The following is a 17,943-nucleotide window of genomic DNA, read 5'->3' on the forward strand; positions in this document are numbered from 1 at the left end:
TTTTTTGGTTTTTTTTTTTTTTTTTTTTGAGGAAGATTAGCCCTGAGCTAACATCTGCTGCCTATCCTCCTCCTTTTGCTGAGGAAGACTGGCCCTGAGCTAACGTCTGTGCCCATCTCCCTCTACTTTATGTGGGACGCCTGCCACAGCATGGCTGGACAAGCGGTGCATAGCTTCACACCCGGGATTCTGGCTGGTGAACCCCGGCTGCCGAAGCGGGTCGTGGAGCTGCGCCACCAGTTGGCCCCCTGACTTCATGTTTTCTCCAAAGCATATATTATTATCCAACAGCACATTTTACTTACTTATCTTGTTTTTGTGTTTGTTGTTTGTCTGTTTCCCTCTTCCAGAGGCAGGGACTTGTCTGTTTTGCTCACCACTGTGTTCTGGTGTCGACAGCAGTTCCTAACCCATAGCAGGTGGTCAAGGATTGTGTGTTAAATGAGTGAAGAAATCTCAGATTTTCATCTGCCCTCACTTGCTTTTAGCCTGAAAGGCATCCCTTAAGACAGAGGTTCTCAGCCTGGCCTGTACATTTGAATCACCTGGGGGTTTTTTAAAACTCCTGGTGCCCGAGCCACTCTCAGACCAATTGATCGAGCGTCTCTGGGGGTGGGACCAGGTGTCAGGAGTTTTTAACGCTTTCTGGTGTTTGTAATGAGAAGCCAAGTTTAAGAACGGCTATTTTAGAACTCCCCACGGGGAGAGACTTCTGGTGACAAACTTTCTCGGTTTTTGTTTGAAAAGGCTTTATTGAGGCCTCATTGTTGATATCCATTTTTGCTGGGTATAGAATTCCAGCCGGCATTTCGGCCCTTTGAAGATGGCGTTCCTTGCCTTCCAGCTTCCATGCTTGCAGTCAAGACATTGTCTGTCAGTCAAACTCCTGTTCTCCCTTTCAGCAGCTTTACTGAGAGAAAATTTGTATACCGTAAGATCCTCCCACTTAAAGTGTGCAGTTTAATGGTTTTTAGGACACTTGCAGAGTTGAGCAGCCATGACCACAATCTAATTCTGGAACATTTTTATCACCCCTAAAGAAACGCTGGACCTGTTAGCAGACACTCCCCATCTCCCACCCTCCGTGACCCCAGCGCTAATCTACTTTCAGTCTCGACAGATTTTCCTGTTCTGGACATTTTATATTATTTCAATATGTGGTCCTTTGTGACTGGCTTCTTTCACTTAGCATAATGTTTTTGAAGTTCATCCATGTTACACCACTGTTCTTTCGAAAGTAATCTCTCTGATTTTTTTCCTCTGAGTGCTTTTTAAGATTTTTTTCATTGTCTCTGTCTTTTGCGTTTTTACCAGGATGTGTCTATGTCTGAAAATGTATGGAGTCTCTTGGATCTGTGATTGATGTTGGACCTCTCTCTCACTAATTCCCTCTTTAGCCGCATCTAATCTAAATCTTTTGAATCTTTTATTTTAGTTATGATATTTTTCATTTTAGAAGTTCTACTGAGTGTCCAAATCAGTTTTGTCACGTGATATAATTTCCTATACTTCGGCCATAGTTTCAGGTTGGTATTTATTTATTTAAGCACAGTAAACATTTCTGTTTCATAATCTGTGTTGGATGATATCACTATCTGAACTCTGGGTGTCTCTTTCTGCTGGTTCTCACTCCTGTTGCCTTGCTTTCTCCTGCTGACCCTGCCGGTTCACGATGGTCGTGTTCCCTTCAGCCCTGAGGTCACCCGCACAAGTCTGTACTTGGGGCAGATATATTCTTCCAAGTGTTCTAATCTTAGCCTTGGCCCTTCGAGGGCAGAGCTGTCATTCACTTTGGACATCCTTCATCCCAGTGGGTAGACTCTGTAGTCATTCAAACCTGTGTTCAGTCCCACCGTTTGCTCTCTGTGTGACCCTGGACAAGAGATTCCCCCTCTCTGGGCCTCAGTTTCCCCCTCTGTACAATGGTGATCATGATGGTCCCTCCCTCATAGGACTGTTGTGAGCATCTCTACCAGCTATTGGTTATTGATACGTAACAGATTGCCCCAAAACTTAGCAGCTTAAACAATAATCAACATCTAGATCTCACAGAGTTTCTGTGGGTTAGGAATTCAGGAACAGTGTCTTAGGTGGCTCTGGCTCAAGGTCTCTCATGAGCTGCGGTTAAGATGTTGCCTGGGACGTCAGTCATCTGAAGGCTTGACTGGGGCTGGAGGATAGACTTTCATGAAACCCTACTCGTATACCTGGCTGGTGGTGGTTTGTTGCGGGATGCCCATCTCCTCGCCCCCTGTACCTCTCCAGAGGGCTGCTTGAGCGTCCTAGTGACATGGCAGCTGGCATTCCCCAAAGCACGTAATCCAGGAGAGCAAGGCAGGAACTATAATATATTTTGACTTAGCCTTAAAGGTCATACTGCATCATTTTCATGATATCCTAATTAGTGACACTGGTCGGCACAGCTCAGAGTGGGAGGGAACTACGCCAGGGCATGGATACCAGGCGCTGAGGATCATCGAGGGCCATCTTAGAGGCTGGCTATCATGTGTCAAATGAGATAATGCGTGTGAAGCTCTTAGAGCCGTGCCTGGCACGTAGTCTGTGCTCAGTAAACATTAACCTTAATGAGTGTCCCGGCTCTGCCCTCGACCTGTAGGATCTGCATAGCAACCACTGTCATTCAGTCATTCAACAAATATTGGGGACCTCTGTGTACTAGGCACTGTTCTGGGAGCTGGGGAGACAGTTGTAAACAAAACATAGTCCCTGGCCTTAGGAAACTCACATACACAAACAGATCCAGAACGTCCTGCCAGGCGGTGCTGCGTGCTGTAAAGAACCACAAAGCCGGGTAAGGGGAGAGAGGGTGATGAAGGAGGGGGGCTGCATGTCTTTCCCCAGGAAGCTGGTACAAATGTCGTGGTGGCGCAGATTCTGACCTCGGATAAAGCCCTCTCACACCTGTGAGCCCATCCTAGCACCCCAGGCAGGTAGAAGTTATACCCATTTACACCTGAGCTGGGGTTGAACAGGCCCAGAGAAGAGCTGAAATGAGCTCTGAGGCCCCAAGGAGTCAGGATTTCTCCAAATACAGAGGTTCTCCAAGTCGGATGCTCAGCAGCAGCATCCAGGGAGCTCGTTAAGGTGCAGAACGTTGTGACTCACTAGGTGTGGGAAGAGGCCGGGGATCTGCGTCTTAAACGCACACCCCAGGGGACTGATGCAGGGGACTGATGCAGGGATGAGCAAACGCAGCTGAGAGCCCCTGCTCTGACAAGGGTCAGAAGAGGCTCCAGGTCCAGCCTCAAGTGATGGGCAGGGCTTAGCCACACGGAGAGGAGGGGAACAGGCTGAGGCCCCAGACACCAAGCCATTTGCGGGGGTGAGGGGGGTAGCGCACAGCCTGACCTGCAGGGTGGGTTTTAGGGACACACTGGTCAACTTATTAGATCAAGTGTATCTCATGTCGTCTATTGAAGAAAAAAAGGCCACAAATTATTTTCAGCTCCTCCCATCAAGAGGGAGCATTTATTTCTCCACCCCCTGAATCTGGCTTAGTGACACGCTTTGGTTGAAGGGACGTTTGCTGATGTGGTCCAAACACAGCTTGCACGTTGGGATCTGTCCTCTCTTGTTGCTTTTTGAAACGCCAAGACCACCCCGCGGAGTTGGCGCTGAGCCTGTTGGAAGCTGAGGCCACATGGAGCAGAGCAGAGCTGAGCCATGGCAGCCGGGGGTCCGAGGGCCTGCCTACTGGAAGCGGGGCTGCAGCAGCCCCTCCCAGGCAGCCACTGCCTGCAACCGCCCGAGGGACCCGGCTGAGCTCAGCCTGAACTGCTGACCAGTGAATCGTGAACTGCTGAGCGCTGGGGTTTGTACTGTGGCCAAGGCTGATCCAGCCTAGTTACTAGGAGAGAGAATTTTCCTGGCAAATTTCCCTTTGTCATGGTAATTAACACTACCTGTCCGACAGATTAACTCCAAACTGCAGACTTAGCACACGAAGCTGCATTTCTTGCTTAGGAAAATCCAGTGTGGGGCTGGTGGCCCTCCTCTGTCTTGTAGCTGAGGGAAGGCCTGGCCTCAAGGTGGTCGTGGAAGGGAGAGACAGGGATGGAGGCCCACCCACTCTCAATTGCTTCAGCCTGGAAGTGACTGCCGTATTTGTCACTTCTATGCACACACCATTGCTTGGAGCTAGTCATGTGACTGTAAGGGAGGCCAGGGCACATGGGGGAGCACGTGACATATTTGGTGATGCCCACCTTTGCCACAAGGTGTAAGTAACGTCTTAATTTGTGTGGTTATCTGTTTAACCTGTCTCCTCTGTTAGACTGAGTCCTTGGGGGCAGGGACCGCATCTGTGTCCCTCTCGCACGGTGCCTGGCCTACAGTCGGCATTCAGTATAGTTGTCCAATTGCTAAGTGAAGGAGTCATCGGGCCAGCCACGATGCGAGCTTTTGTGTTTAGCTCCCAGTTGCAGAGAAAATCCCCAATTAAATCTCTAACGGTCCCTCCCTCTGGTAATATGTACGTATTACACTTGACATTGTGAAACTTCCCTACAATGACCACTGAATGAACATAAATAGAACAGGAAAGTCCCCACCAGTTGCAGTCAGGTGTGTGGCTACCTACACGGCTGGGCGAGAGTGGATTTTGCATTTTTACGTGGCAGTTTTCACGTGGCTGCATCCAAGTGGCTTGTCAAGAGTTCCTGCTTCAAGGCAAAACCAGGTGAGTCATTTTCTCTGTTGGTGGTCTTGGGCGAGTCTTCTCCTCTCCCCGAACTTCATTGCTCTTGTCTGTAAGACGACAAGAGCGTCTACCTCACAGGGTTGCTGTGAGGAGTAAGTGAGTCTCTGTGTAATGTAGGTCCAGGGTGGGCACAGTTCATGCCGCTTGGCAGCCCCTATCTTCTATGAGTTTGCTTCCCTTGGTCTACAGGTGCCGGGAAGGACCTAGCTTGTGAGGGAGCTGGGGCAGGGTCTGTTGGAAGCTGGAAGGAGGAAGGAGAAAGGTTGGGGGCTGCCCCATGTGACCCTACACACAGCTGGGCCCTGTTTCAGGCAATGCTGGGTGCATAGCGATGAGGCTGACTTGTTCCTGTCTATGTCAGTTAGCGTTTGCTGCATAACAAAACACCCAAAACTTAGCGCCTTAAAACAACAATCATTTTATTGAGCTCATCCTTCTGTGGGTCAGTGGGGCAGTTCTTCTGGTCTGGGCCAGCCTGACTGACCTCTGCATTTGCCGTCAGCTGGAGGGTCGCCTGGTGCCTGGATGATCTGGGATGGCCTCTCTCACATGTCTGCAGTTGGCAGGCCACTGACCGGAGCATCTCAGTTCTCCTCCTCGTGCTTTCTCCCACTCTCTCCTCCCTCTCTGAATCTGATTTTGTTCAAGTGTCACTCCCCTCTCCTGACACAGGTGACATGAGCCTCAGGGAGGCTGCCCCCACCTACAGCTGGAGGATGGGCATGATTAATTAGCCACTGCATTTCCCTCAGTGGCGATTGGGCAAGAAAGGGCACGTGACCCAGTTCTGGCCAATAGGAAGTTAGGAGTGCTTCCAGGAAAGCTTTCCTCATCCCAAGAAAGAGCTATGGGGACCAGAACAATAACTAACTCTTACTGAGGGCTTCTGATGCCAGGCATTTATTCTAAGTGCTTTACATAAAATAACTCATTGAATTCTCACGAGTTAGGTACTATTATCCCTCATTTTACAGAGGAAGAATCTGAGGCATGGAGTGGTTAAGAAACTTGCTGAACGTCAAACATCTAGCGAGTGCTGGAGCCAGGATCCAATTCCAGGCAGCCTGACTCCAGAGTCCCGAGTTCTTGAGCAGCACAACGCCACCCTCCTTCTTCCTCTGGTCCTCGATCTCTCTAATGTGACACCGGGGACTGCTGTGGCCATTGCACCAGCAGTCACCTGGGACAACAGAGCAGAGAGACAGGATGAGCGCAGGGAGCCTGGGTCCTTGCTAACAGCTCTGAGAGCTGAATCGGTGAGCCCTGGAACCCACCCCACCTGCTGACTTCTTGCTTTGTGTGCAATACATTTCTTTCTTTTTCAAGCCACTTTGACTTGGAGTTTCAGTCACTTGCAGCCAAAAAGTACCCTGAGACACCACTGCTTCCAGAAGGAGCAGCGAGAGTGTGGGAGGAGCTGCTGGGGCTTCTGTTCTCACGACCACTCAGCTGAGGCTGGCACACAGGCCTCCTGCCTTGCACTGGGGCTGGTCTCGGAGGCAGGAAAACTGCTAAGAGATGGGGAGGAGAGGACAGAACTGTCCAGGAGGAATAAAAGTATTTCACAACTCCTTTATTAGACACAAGGTAGAAATATAGACTCATGGCATCAAAAACCCGTAGTAACGATGTGGGGTCCTGCACCCCAAGGATCCCCAGAACAGGGCTTGGGACTTTCCGGGAGGCCAGGGTGCACACTGCCTAATCCTGTTGCCCAACTCTGGTGCTCAGGTCAGGGCTCACAGAAGTAGATAGGTCTGGCTCCTCATTCCAGACCATTCCTAGAGTTAGGTGAGCAACAGCCTCAGTTTACACTCTTGATCTTCCAGCTCAAATCCTTGGCTAAGGCCTGGATGGAGAATCCTTTGGCCAAGCGGACAGAGCTGCTGGGGGCACCACTCCCAGCACGACCTGGGCTCTGGAGCCCTAAGTGGCAGGGGAGAGGCCTGGAGCCTTTGGCACAGAGATGCTTCCCTTTCTCTGAAAGGTGCAAGATACAAAGGCAGCTGGTTTGTTTGCAAAAGGGACCGTCCCATGACAGAGGTGCCTGGGCGCCAGCACGAGTGGATGTGGACACCTGCACTAAGTGTGCCCAGGGTGGACACTGCCCTGTGGGCATGGAAAAGTGCTGTCAGCTCTGTGAGCAGGAGTTTCGTCTCTTGTATTCACAGCTGTGTTCCCAGCCCCCAAAACAGGGCCTGGCCCTCAGCGAGCTCCCAAGAAGGACTTGCTGAATGCACAAGCGCGTGTGCACACTCTGCACATGCCTCCTCCTTTCTCCCTCCTAGAAGGCACTTAAGGTTTGGCTCAGTTCAAAGCGGCAGGAGAGAGCTTGGAGACGCCCCACACTCAAGCCACTGTGTGCAGCTCAGAGTCTCGTCGGGTAGCACTAACCATACAGACCCGCTTCCCTTTCTCCCTCCTCCAGCCCCGGTCCACTGGGGACCACCTGGTCAGTCCTCCAGAGGTGGGATCCGGATGGGACCGAGGGCGTCGGGTTCTCCCGCAGCCAGGGGTGCAGCAGGATGCCCGCAGCTGTGAGCCGCTCAGCTGGCTCCCGTCGAAGGAGGCAGCGGATCAGGCAGCAGGCCGGGGCTGAGAGGCCCGCAGGCAGGACAAAGACCCCGCGGCGGATCTTGCCAAAGAGCAGGATGGGCTCTGAGTCCTGGAAGGGGTAGTGGCCGGCCAGCATGGTGAAGAGCACCACACCCAGGCTCCAGACATCTGCCGCCTTGCCCGAGTAGGATGGCCGCGAGCTGAGGATCTCCGGTCCCACATAAGCCGGGCACGCGTGCTTGTCGCACAAGGAGTCGTCTGGCCCGCTCAGCACACAGGCGTCCTCCAGGTTCTCCAGCACCAGCTTCGTCCTGTGGTGGGAGAGAGACAGAGGGGTCAGCTCCAGGAGGACCACCCCTGCCACCACCCCACACTGTACCTCTGAATGGCACCCACTTCCCAAGGGCCTGCTCGCACTGGGCAAACATGAGCCAGTCCTGTGAGGCTGGGCGATTGATCCTGTTTTACAGATGAGGAAGCCCAGGCTCAGAGAGGGTAAGTGATTTCTCAAGGTCACAGAGGCACTGAATTTGAACTTGGCCTCTGGGAGGAACACATTTCCCAGCAGTCCCTCAAGGAGAGGGCCGAGGGCGCTGAGGGCATGAAGCCTCTCTTAAAGCAGATGAGAACTTACACTGCAGGCAGGTAATAAAACAAGAGAAGTAGGAAGTGGAGACTGTGCCAAACATCGCAGCACAAACCCTGCCTGACAAGGCACCACTGACAACATTCCCGTCAGCCTTCGTGGAGCGTCCGTCCACTGTGTACCTGACCCGAGTGAGGTCCGCTACCTGACACATGTCATCCCACCCTCCCACAACCTGGGGGAAGGCTACAGCCATGTAGCCATGCTACAGCCACAGGGCGCGGGGACGGGACAGGAACCCTGGCTCTCACCTGCTCAGAGCCAGCCCTGTGAGCCCCTCACCTGGTCCCCGAGCTGGCTCCATGGTCCCATTTTTTCCCAAGAGAAGCCAGAAATCATATTTTAATGAAAAAGTCCCAGTGTTGGAAATGTTGGCAACCAATTTCAATTAAAAACAAATGAACTTGGGACCGGCCCAGTGGCGCAGCAGTTAAGTGCGCACGTTCCACTTCTCTGCAGCCCGGGGTTCACTGGTTCAGATCCCGGGTGCAGACATGGCACCGCTTGTCAAGCCGTGCTGTGGCAGGCGTCCCACATATAAAGTAGAGGAAGATGGGCATGGATGTTAGCTCAGGGCCAGTCTTCCTCAGCAAAAAGGGGAGGATTGGCAGTAGTCAGCTCAGAGCAAATCTTCCTCAAAAAAAAAAAAAAAAACAACAAATGAACATGTATGTGGAGCAAAACAAAAAGGGTGTGTAGCCCATTTGCAGCTTCTGCTATAAACAACTCCCTGGAGCCCTCCAGGGTACTTTGATAAGAAACATCCTCTTCCCACTGCTATTCATCTTATTCCTACTTCCTGGGTGCCTACTGGCATTTCCCAAACACTGACCGATCCTGTGAATCGCAGCAAAGGCGTGTGTGTCTGGGGACAGGTGTCAGCATTCTCGGCCCATTTTACAGATGGAGAAGTCAAGGCTCAGGCAGGTGAAGCAGTTGTTCAAGGCCAAAGAGTAGGTAACAAGTAGAGCCAAGATCTGAACCCAGGTCCGTCTGACCCCACTGTCCTTCTACCCACAGTGTTTCTCAAACTATTGCCTTGAAAAGAGAAGGAAGCGTTCTCTCACCTCGGGGAGGCCTGGGGTTTCGTCCTCACCCTAAGCTCAAAATGATTTGAAGTTGTGATTAGCTTAAAAATCATTATAAACTTTACATTCTACTTCTTCCTAAAGGCATGTTCATTTTGGTATAAAATGTAGAAGGAAAGAGAAGTAGATAGAAAATCACCCTTAGGCAAACGTGAGAGCAATAACGGCTCCAGGCAAGATGGATGGCTGCTAAAATCAGTGGGCGAAAGTCTGAGGATAACCAGAGGATTTATATGCGTAACTTCAAAGTAGCTCGAGGGACTTGTTAATTACAAGGTATTACCCCAGGTACTTGTTAATTACAAAGGGTAAATTAGAAAGCTTACAGTGGAGAACGTTGGCAGCCACACCATCCATCCAGGTTGACATCACAGCAACAGGTGTCAACATCAGGGGTCTCCTGCTGTGATGTACCAACAGGGCCTCTCATTTCTGGGGTGTTGTTGCCAAAAATGTACAACCTCAGTCTAACCGTGAGAAAAATATCAGGCAACACCCAGTAGAGGGCATTCTACAAACTAAGCAACTGGCCCTCTTCAAAAGTATCGAGGTCAAGGAAGACGAGGGGAGACAGAGGAACTGTCTGGGACCGGAGACAGGACGTCGGATGCGGGGGGCCGGATGGGATCCTGGCCAGAAGAAGGACCTTGGTGGGAGACTAGTGAACGCTGAATCAGTCTGGGGTTTAATTAGCAGTACTAGATCAAGGTTAACTGCTGAGCGTGGATGGTTGTACCATGGTGATGTGGGATGTTAACATTTGGGGAAACTGGGTGAAAGAGATACAGGAATTCTTTGGACTATTTTTGCAACTTTCCTGAAAGTCTGAAAGTATTTCAAAATAAAAAGTTTTAAAAAGTGCAATGGGGTCGCCTTCCTCCCCGTCCTCAAAAGTCCTGAAATGAAATCGATGCTCCTGCTGGGTGTTCATGTGGACCTGGTGGCTGGGGGCGTCCCCGACACATCGTGCATATCCCAGGAGTCTAGGGAGGGGACAGGACGCAGGGTCTCTGTCTGTCCCCGGGTTCCAAAAATCACTGATTCTCAGTTTCACAGAAAAAGTTCCAATGCGGTGAACTTCAGGGCCTGTTTTGGCTGCTGTCTGTGACCTTGAAATCCTGGAGACATTGTGACAATCCAGCCCTCTCCCCTACCAATGGGGAAGCTGAGGTCCAGAGACACCGGGCACCCGGAAGCAGGAGTGAGCCCACCCCGGCCTCCTGCCTCCCAGAGCGCATTAGGACTTGGCTCTGGAGTCACATCTGGGGTCAAATCCCAGCTCTACTCTTTGTTTAGCTGTGGGGTCTTGGGCATTACTTGACCTCCCTGGGCCTCAGTTTCCTCCCCTGCCACATGGGGACAAAGTGCCCGGCTCCTATTTGTAGGGATCCAGGCCATGTCGCCCAGTGTAGCCCTGCTCTTCATCCCCATAGGCAAGCCTCCATCCGCAAGGAGCTCCAATAGGAGAGTGTCAACCTTTTCCCAGAACTTGCATGAGGTCCTCCGCCTTCCCGAACCTCAGTTTCCCCATGATGGCCCACTCTCCGGTGTGCCTGTGGGTGAGGTCTCTGTGGCCACACTTACCTCTCACGGTCGGTGAAGACAAAGCGACGCAGCTGGAGATCTCTCAGGACTAGACCGTGCTGGTGGCAGTGCGCCACGGTGGCCGCCATCTGGCGGAAGAGCGCGGCGGCCTCGGGCTCCGGGAGGCGGCGGCGGCGGCGCACCAGGCTGTGCATGTCCCCGTGGGGCCGTGGAAAAAAGGCGTAGAGGTGGCGCGTGCCCGCCAAGACCTCGGTGGGCCGGGCCACGTGCCCGTGGCGGGGCAGCCGTGAGTAGGGCTCCAGCACCGCCAGGGCATCGCAAACCGGGTACACCTGTGGGTGGAGCACAGCGGTGAGCAGAGGTGGGGACCGCGTGGAGCCTGGGGCTGGCCTTAGAAAGTCACACCAACCCTTTAGAAAGATGCTAGAATAGAGAATATTTTGGAAGGGGGCACCTATTTCAGAAAGTGTGTCCAGAAGGGACTCTGAGGAAGTGAGCTGAATGAATCAGAGATGCTCCTCATGGGATAAGCCTTCAGGTGGGGGGCACAGGCAGTGCAAAGGCCCTGAGGCAAGAAAGAGCTTGAGCTGCTCTAGAAACCCAGCCAAATACCAGTATGGCTGGAATTGGGTCGGGTGGGAAGAGGGGCAGTGGTTAGAGGGGTGTCTGGAGAAATGTGCTAGAGGCTTTATGGTCATTAGACAGACACCTCGCCATAGCCCTGAGAGGATGCTCAGAGAAGGAAAGCGACTTGTTGCAAGCCACACAGCGGCAGGGCTCGTATACCCACTTCGGTTAGTCTGACTCTAAACCTTTTGCATGTTATTTTGGCTATGCCACAAAGAAAACAAAAATAAACAAAGCATAGACACATTTAATCCATGGGGGAAAAAATGTCAGCATATGTCTTAAAAAAAAAAAACAGTTGCGGTGGCATGGAGGAAATAATTCAAAAACAGAGACTTTTTTAAAAGTTAGGTCAAGCACATCCCTGCCTCTGTGCATTTGCGCTGGCTGTTCCTGCTGCCTGGATAGCCACAGGGCTGGCTCCCTCAATTCATGCGAGTCACTGCTCCAGCGTCACCTCCTCAGAGAGGTCCCGGACCTCCCCAGCTAAAATCGCCTGAACCCCTAACCCCTTCCCTTCTCTCCCAGCTTCTAGCTCGTTCTGCACAGCCGCTTTATGATCACCTGCTATGTTTTACTTCTTCACTTGTTTATTGTCCGTGTCCCCCACTAGAACGTCAGCTTGATGAGAGCAGAAGTTTATCTATTTCTGAACCACGGCGCGGGGCATGGCACACGCAGGTGCTCTCTGAAGGCTGGTGGAATTAATGAATAAGGCGATAATCTACAAAGACACGATGTTGCTCTCTCTACACACTGACCAGAAAACCCTGGGCGATGTGGAATTGGCAGGTCACCCTTGCGGTTCACGCTGGTGTGGGGACCAGCACATCCCAGCAGACTCCCTGAAATGCTGCGGAGTAACTGGGGCCACGTGAAAGCATGCTTTGTCATTCCTCTCAGCGTGGACTTCCCTCCCCAGTGGGAACAGGAAAGAACCTGTGAGGCTGCAGGAAGGGGACCCAGAGGCCAGGGGTTCTTGAGAGCACTTGGGGTCAAGCCCTGGGGACCTGCCTCAGGCAGCCCAGAGCCCAGGTAAGGCTGGTGGCTGGACCATATGCCCACATCTGTCCCCCTGCCCCCCCTCAGCAGGAGCTGAGAAAGCAGCTGCTGCCCCCAGTCGGAGGCTTAAGTCCTCCTGCCTCTCTGTGCATCCAAGGGGACCCAGCCCCCGTCCTGCCCCTGCGCTTGTGCACCTGGGTCTCCCCTATCTTCTCACCCCTGCCCTTGTTCCAGCAAGAGGTGCACGGCTCTGGGCTCAGTCCGCCCGGGCCCAATCTCAGCTCTGACACCTCCTGGCTCTGTGATGTGGCAAGTAACCTCAGCTTTCAGAGCCTCAGTGTCCTCTATCTATAAATCAGGCCCAATAATAGTAACCGCCTCATAGATTGTGTGATGATTAGAAAAGATTATGCACACTAAGCAATCAACGCAGTACCTGGCGCACAGTTAACACCTATCATCCTTTCTCATCTCTCATCTCTGTGCTTTTGGGCTGCGACCTGCCAGTGTCCTGTGTGGCTGGACGCTCAGGGGACCTTGACCCTTCCCATCTCCTGATTTCTACAAAGAACCCTGAACCTTGCCCTGGGAGCCAGGCTTCCTGCACGGCCCTTCTTCCCTCTTGACCTCAGTCTTCTCATCCGTAAAAAGGCCACAGGGTAGGCCCAATGATCTGCGGGGCCCAGGACACCTGACTCCACCACATCTCACCCTTCCCTTGTGCACATGTCTTCCAAGGTTCCCCACAGCCCCGTGGGAGCTTCTTCCTAACGCGCTCACGCCGGCGGCTGCCAGCCTCCTCTCCTGCCCGTCTGCACACCCTCTCCACTCTGGCCAGAGGGAAGGCCTCTCCATCTCTGAGCGCCATGCTCTCTCCTCTGGGCGCTGCCCGGACCTCGCTTCTCCCGCTTCTCCCGCTAACTCCTACTCAGCTTTGTCTGACTCCCCCCGCCCCTCGCCCCCCAAATACAACAGAGGAGAAGCCACTGTGCTCTCAGGGCCCCTAAGCTCCACCCCTGCAACAGTTACCACACTGTGGGGCCTATGCTCTGAGTTACTCCAGGGCTGGGACTGTGTGCTTTACCTCTCTGGTCTCAGCCCAGCCCAGAGCTTGACCGAGAGCTGGGGGCTCACGGGCTGCTTCCCCAATAAACACAAGAATAAATTAATATAAGACCCCTTATATTATATCTCATATATTATATTATATTGCCCCTGGCAATCCTCTGGAGCCAAGACCCCTCCCAGGCCCCCTGTGACACTAGGGGAGAGTGGCCCCGAGGGCAGGTACCTTGCAGGTGTACTCGGTTCCTGTGGGGCAGTGCAGGGCCCGGTAGGCCCGGCCATCCTCCTCAGGCTCCAAGAGGACATAGGGCCCAAGCCGGGAGGCAGTGGTCCCCACAGGGGCACGGACTGGAGCAGGGGGTGGGCTCAGGGCCAGTGGACAGGGGGGCAGCCTGGGCTGGGGCCCACTTTGAGCTTGTTTCCGGGTGGGACCCTCGGTGTCTAGGTCATCGTCCAACTCCAACCGCTTCTTCCTGGAGGGGGCACCCGCAGGAGCAGCCAGAGGGGTAGCTTGCATCTAGAAAGAAGGAGAGAAAGGCACTAAGTGAGGCTGTTTGGTGGTCCTCTCTTCCCCTGCTGGCGGGAGGGTACATTGGCCAGCCGTTACAGAGGGTGATTTGCAGTGTGTGTTAAACTAACAAACGCACATAGCCTTGACTGCATGTCCCACTTCTGGAAATTTATCCTCCAACTAAAATGCTTGCCAAAAAATTAAATACGTGAAAGGTTGTTCATCATAAGAACCCTGTATCTAATAGCAAAAGGCAGGAAATACCCACAAATGTCCAGAAGTAGAAAGCTGGTTAAACATCATGGTATGGCCACACAGTGGAATACTATACAGCTCTGAAAAAGGGCCAGGATGCTCTCTACATGCTGATGTAATGATGCAAGTACAAAATTATTCCTGCAGCCCATGTGACAGAAAGAACTTAACATCCGTCCTTAGGGAACTGGTTGAATAAATTATTCTTCATCCACACGTGAAACAATTGCAGCCATTCAAAAGACTGAGGAAACTCTTTATGTGCTAGTTGGAAAGATCTCCAGAGTGAACCGTTACGTGAAAACAGAAAAAAAAGGTACAGTGGAGAGAGGGGCTTGGTGGTTGTGAGAGGGAGGAAGAGAGACTTTGCACTCAGTCTGTTGAGTGTTGTAGTGTAGGCAGCTATTAGCTATGAGGGGGAGGGAGGCAAGGAGGAAGGGAAGGGTAATGAGGGATGATGAATGAATGAGGTAAGCCCTGAATGTACATATGAATGAACGCTCTGGAATGGATATATTATCAAGGGAACAAATCAGGCTGCTGAACAACACACCCAAGATGATCTCATTTATGTAAAACCCCCACCATCGGGGCCAGTCTGGTGGCGCAGCGGTTAAGTTCAGTTAAGTTCGCATGTTCTGCCTTGGTGGCCCCAGCTTCGCCGGCCTGGATCCCGGGTGCAAACCTATGAACCGCTTGTCAAGCCGTGCTGTGGCGGCATCTCACATATAAAACATAGAGGAAGTTGGGCACGGATGTTAGCTCAGGGCCAATCTTCCTCAAAAAACAAAACCCCACCAGCTTATAAAATGAGGTATCTCCATATTGGTGTATATGTAGGTGTGTAAATGCACAGGAAAAGGTCTGGAAGGATCCAGACGACACTGGCCACAGGAGCTCCTGGCTTCCTGGAGGCTGCGAGGGCAGGAAGGGATCTGGTAGGGAGGCAAGGGAATTTTCAATTTCAGTATTTTAAAATGAGGATTCTGCCTTCATTTATTGTTTGAGTATTTCAAAACAGACAGAGGGTATGTCTTCTTTATCTACTACTGCCGGATGGCCCAGGAGCTACCTGAATCAGAGTCCACGGTGAAGTCAGTCCCACAGGCGGCTCAGTTTCTCCCGGGGAGCAGGGGGTCGGTCACTGGCCCCCAAGTTCCTTCACTCAACTGTGGAGGAGGGACCCCCGGTGCAGCTGTATCACTGCGTGTGTGGTGGGTGGAGGAGAGGGCAGCGGCAGTCAGCGTAGAAAAATTCTCTCCAGCACCCATCTGCCCATTCAGGCTCCAGATGGGGGACAAGGTGCTCAGGTGACGGGGTTCGAGGGAGATGGACTTCCGCCCAGGTAGAGACCTTCCCACAGTCCCAGGCAGGATCAACAGGGAAACCCACTCAGAGTCGCTTCGCACACCAAGGACCGCCTCTCCAGTCACGCTGCTCCCAGCTGCCCCGGCTGCCCTGGGAGGAGGGAGCCCCCACCCGAGGGCAAGCCCATGTGCCTTGATGGTAAGAATGTAGTGGGCGTAGCTGTAGTCAGATACTCCTGGGTTCTGATCCTGGCTGGAACCATCCTGGCTGGGGAGCCCTGGGCAAGTTCTTCAACCTTCCTGAGCCTCAGTTCCCTCATCTGTAAAGTGGGAGCAGGATGCAAAGCCCATAGGATTTTGGTGATGATGAAATGAAAACACTAATAAATTCGAGTGGCCCTGGTGCAGGGCAGGCGTCAGCAAATGGTCACTACCGCGGTCCGTTACTGTTATTATTGTCATTCATGGCTGAAGATGCTTAAGTGCTACCCTTGAGAGGCTCAGAAATCTCCCCAGGGGCGAGGCTAGGATGACGCCCCTCACCTCCAGGGCTGTTCTGAGAGTCACACAGGATGATCCCTGGCTGTGTGGCTACTCTGTGCCCTGAGTAGCACGGGACTCCCTGGAGAGGCTCTGGGGGTGGGGGGACCCACATCAGCACTCAGGCTGCTTGGCCCCATCCATGCCGCAGAGCCTGCTTGGTCTGGGATAAGCTCCATGGGACAGATGGGGTAACTGAGTCTGGAGATGAGCAAGGCCACACTGCAGGACTGGAATCTCTGCTGCAGGCTGGAGGTGGCCCCTAACATCTACCTCTTGCTGCTTCCTGACACCCCCCAGCACGGAATGAGAGCGAGTCATACCAAACACACACACAACCCAGGGCAGACAGGTGTACACACGCCCCCCCAAAAACTCACTTTGTCCAAGCATCCCGGGCAGAGAGGGACACACACATTAAGCGACATACACTTCACCCTCCAGGGCAAGCGCCCAGGCACACACCACACAGCCCTCCATCACACTCACGACTGCACGACTGATACCAACGAGGCCACACGCACAGTCTGACACGCCCCCCCCCCCCCCACCCCGCGGAAGGCAGTTGGCGGCCTCGCCCCGCCCCCGGCAGCCTGGCTCCTCTGGTGCGAGCTGAAGCAGCGGTGTCGGTGTCGTGTCATGGAAAGAAGGTTCAGCGGAAACCGAGGGGTGCTGGGAGGGGGGCCTGGGAGGGGGTGAGGCAAAGGGCAGGAGGCTGGGCCCCAGGCTGGGAGAAGGGGCGGACCTGGGCCCTCGCCCCCTGCACCGGAGTCTGCAGGTACGGTACACACTGTCAGCAGGAACAGAATGCACGCGCGCCCCGTCCAACCCGCAAAACCGGAGCTGCACCGCGCCGGCGTCGCGCATCCGGCGCGCTGCATCCTGGCTCCCACTTGCCGTGCACCCGTCCCAGCCCCCACCCCGGGCACCCCAGCCCTGCCCCGACCGTGTCCCCGCACAGCCAACACCTGCCACCAGGTGTCCAGCCCTTCCCACAGCTCGCTTGGTCCACGGAGACACAGACCCCCGAAACCCATCCCCACTCGGACCCCACAGGCTCACGCGGACCCCCGCAGATCCCTACAGACACACCCCCCACAGTGACACAGATCCTACACGCAGTCGCCCAGTGCTCCCAACCAGGCCCCCCGCACACAGACCTCCCGCACCAAACCACACAACTCCTCCTCCTCACACTCACACAAAACAGACAATCGCACACCCGTATCGGGGCGACACCCGGACACTTCAGTCTCCGGCCCCCTCTGCCCCGGGGACACAAATGCCACTCTCCGAGGGGGCGCACTCTCGCCCCAGCCCGAGTCGGCCACCCTCGGGCGACTCCAAGCCCTGCAGGGCCGTGTCACCTGAGACCCAATGGGAACACTCAGCCCAGGTCGGCCCTTGGACGGCGGGATTTGTTAAAAGGTGTGTGTGTGTGTGTCTCCCACGCACCAACCCGCAGCCGCCCCGCGGCTCCCGGCTCCCCTGCGCCCGCTCTCCGTCCTCTCTCCGGTCCCCCGCCGGGTACCTCGCTCCCGCGTGCGCGGGGGTCCTGCCGCCGCCCAAGCTCGGAGTCGCCGGGGTCCCCCCAGGCGGCCGGGGGCCGGTCCGCCGCGCCGGAGCTCGGGATCCGGTGGAGCTCAGCCCCTGCGCGGCAGCCGGACGCGTGCGGAGCCGCCGGCGCTTCCGCTGCGAGTGTCGCGGGGACGCCGGGCGCCCGGCTCCGGCCCCGGCCCGGGTGATGTAAACCTGAGCTAATCAGCCGCCTCCTGACGCCCTCGGGCCCGAGATTGCACCAGCCGCCGCGCCCCACCCCTCGGGGTCACCGCCGAGCGCGCCCCGGCCCGGCCCCGCCCGCTCGCTCGCTCCGCGCGCCGCCCGCCACCCCTAGCCTTTCGCGCCCTCTAGGGGTGTCTGGTCTCCACCCCCGCCCCTCCCGCCCCGCGCCCGAAGTTTGAGCGCAGACGCCAGCTTCTGACCCTTCCTATCACCTCGGAAAAAGCATTTTGCTTTCCTGAGCCTCAGTTTCCCCATCTGTGAAATGGGAAGAACATCCTCCTCAGGAGGATGCTGAGGGG

General features: G+C 54.3%; 1 protein-coding gene and 1 long non-coding RNA gene across 4 annotated transcripts; one reads left to right on the forward strand and one right to left on the reverse strand.

Annotated features, from left to right (window-relative positions):
* The first annotated feature begins 3,905 nt into the window (after positions 1–3,905).
* Positions 3,906–9,874, forward strand: LOC139078199 (uncharacterized). The gene is made up of 2 exons (XR_011531046.1): positions 3,906–4,699; positions 7,149–9,874. It is a non-coding gene; the product is annotated as an uncharacterized lncRNA (long non-coding RNA).
* TRIB3 (tribbles pseudokinase 3) lies at positions 6,273–17,656 on the reverse strand. 3 transcript variants are annotated; one of them, XM_070589036.1, is made up of 5 exons: positions 16,608–16,679; positions 15,088–15,642; positions 13,476–13,766; positions 10,595–10,887; positions 6,273–7,587 (listed from the first exon to the last, which is right to left on the reverse strand). In XM_070589036.1, exons 3-5 carry the CDS (start codon positions 13,764–13,766, stop codon positions 7,110–7,112), a joined length of 1,062 nt encoding a protein of 353 aa, XP_070445137.1. In that variant the 5' UTR covers positions 15,088–15,642; positions 16,608–16,679; the 3' UTR covers positions 6,273–7,109. The 3 variants fall into 3 exon arrangements, with proteins under 3 accessions (XP_070445137.1, XP_008527437.2, XP_070445135.1); XM_008529215.2 differs by lacking the exons at positions 15,088–15,642; positions 16,608–16,679 and adding an exon at positions 17,394–17,656; XM_070589034.1 differs by having other exon boundaries at positions 15,088–16,922.
* Between the last annotated feature and the right edge of the window lie 287 nt (positions 17,657–17,943).

Source organism: Equus przewalskii, chromosome 21 (genome assembly GCF_037783145.1).
Source record: "Equus przewalskii isolate Varuska chromosome 21, EquPr2, whole genome shotgun sequence".
Lineage (NCBI taxonomy): Eukaryota > Metazoa > Chordata > Mammalia > Perissodactyla > Equidae > Equus > Equus przewalskii.

Coding starts and splice junctions, on each gene's coding strand:
- TRIB3 (XM_008529215.2), bottom strand. CDS start 13,766: ATGCAAGCTACCCCTCTGGCTGCTCCTGCGGGTGCCCCCTCCAGGAAG. Junction 10,888..13,475: donor GAACCGAGTACACCTGCAAG/GTACCTGCCCTC, acceptor CTCCACCCACAG/GTGTACCCGGTTTGCGATGC. Junction 7,588..10,594: donor GTCTTCACCGACCGTGAGAG/GTAAGTGTGGCC, acceptor CTCCCACCACAG/GACGAAGCTGGTGCTGGAGA.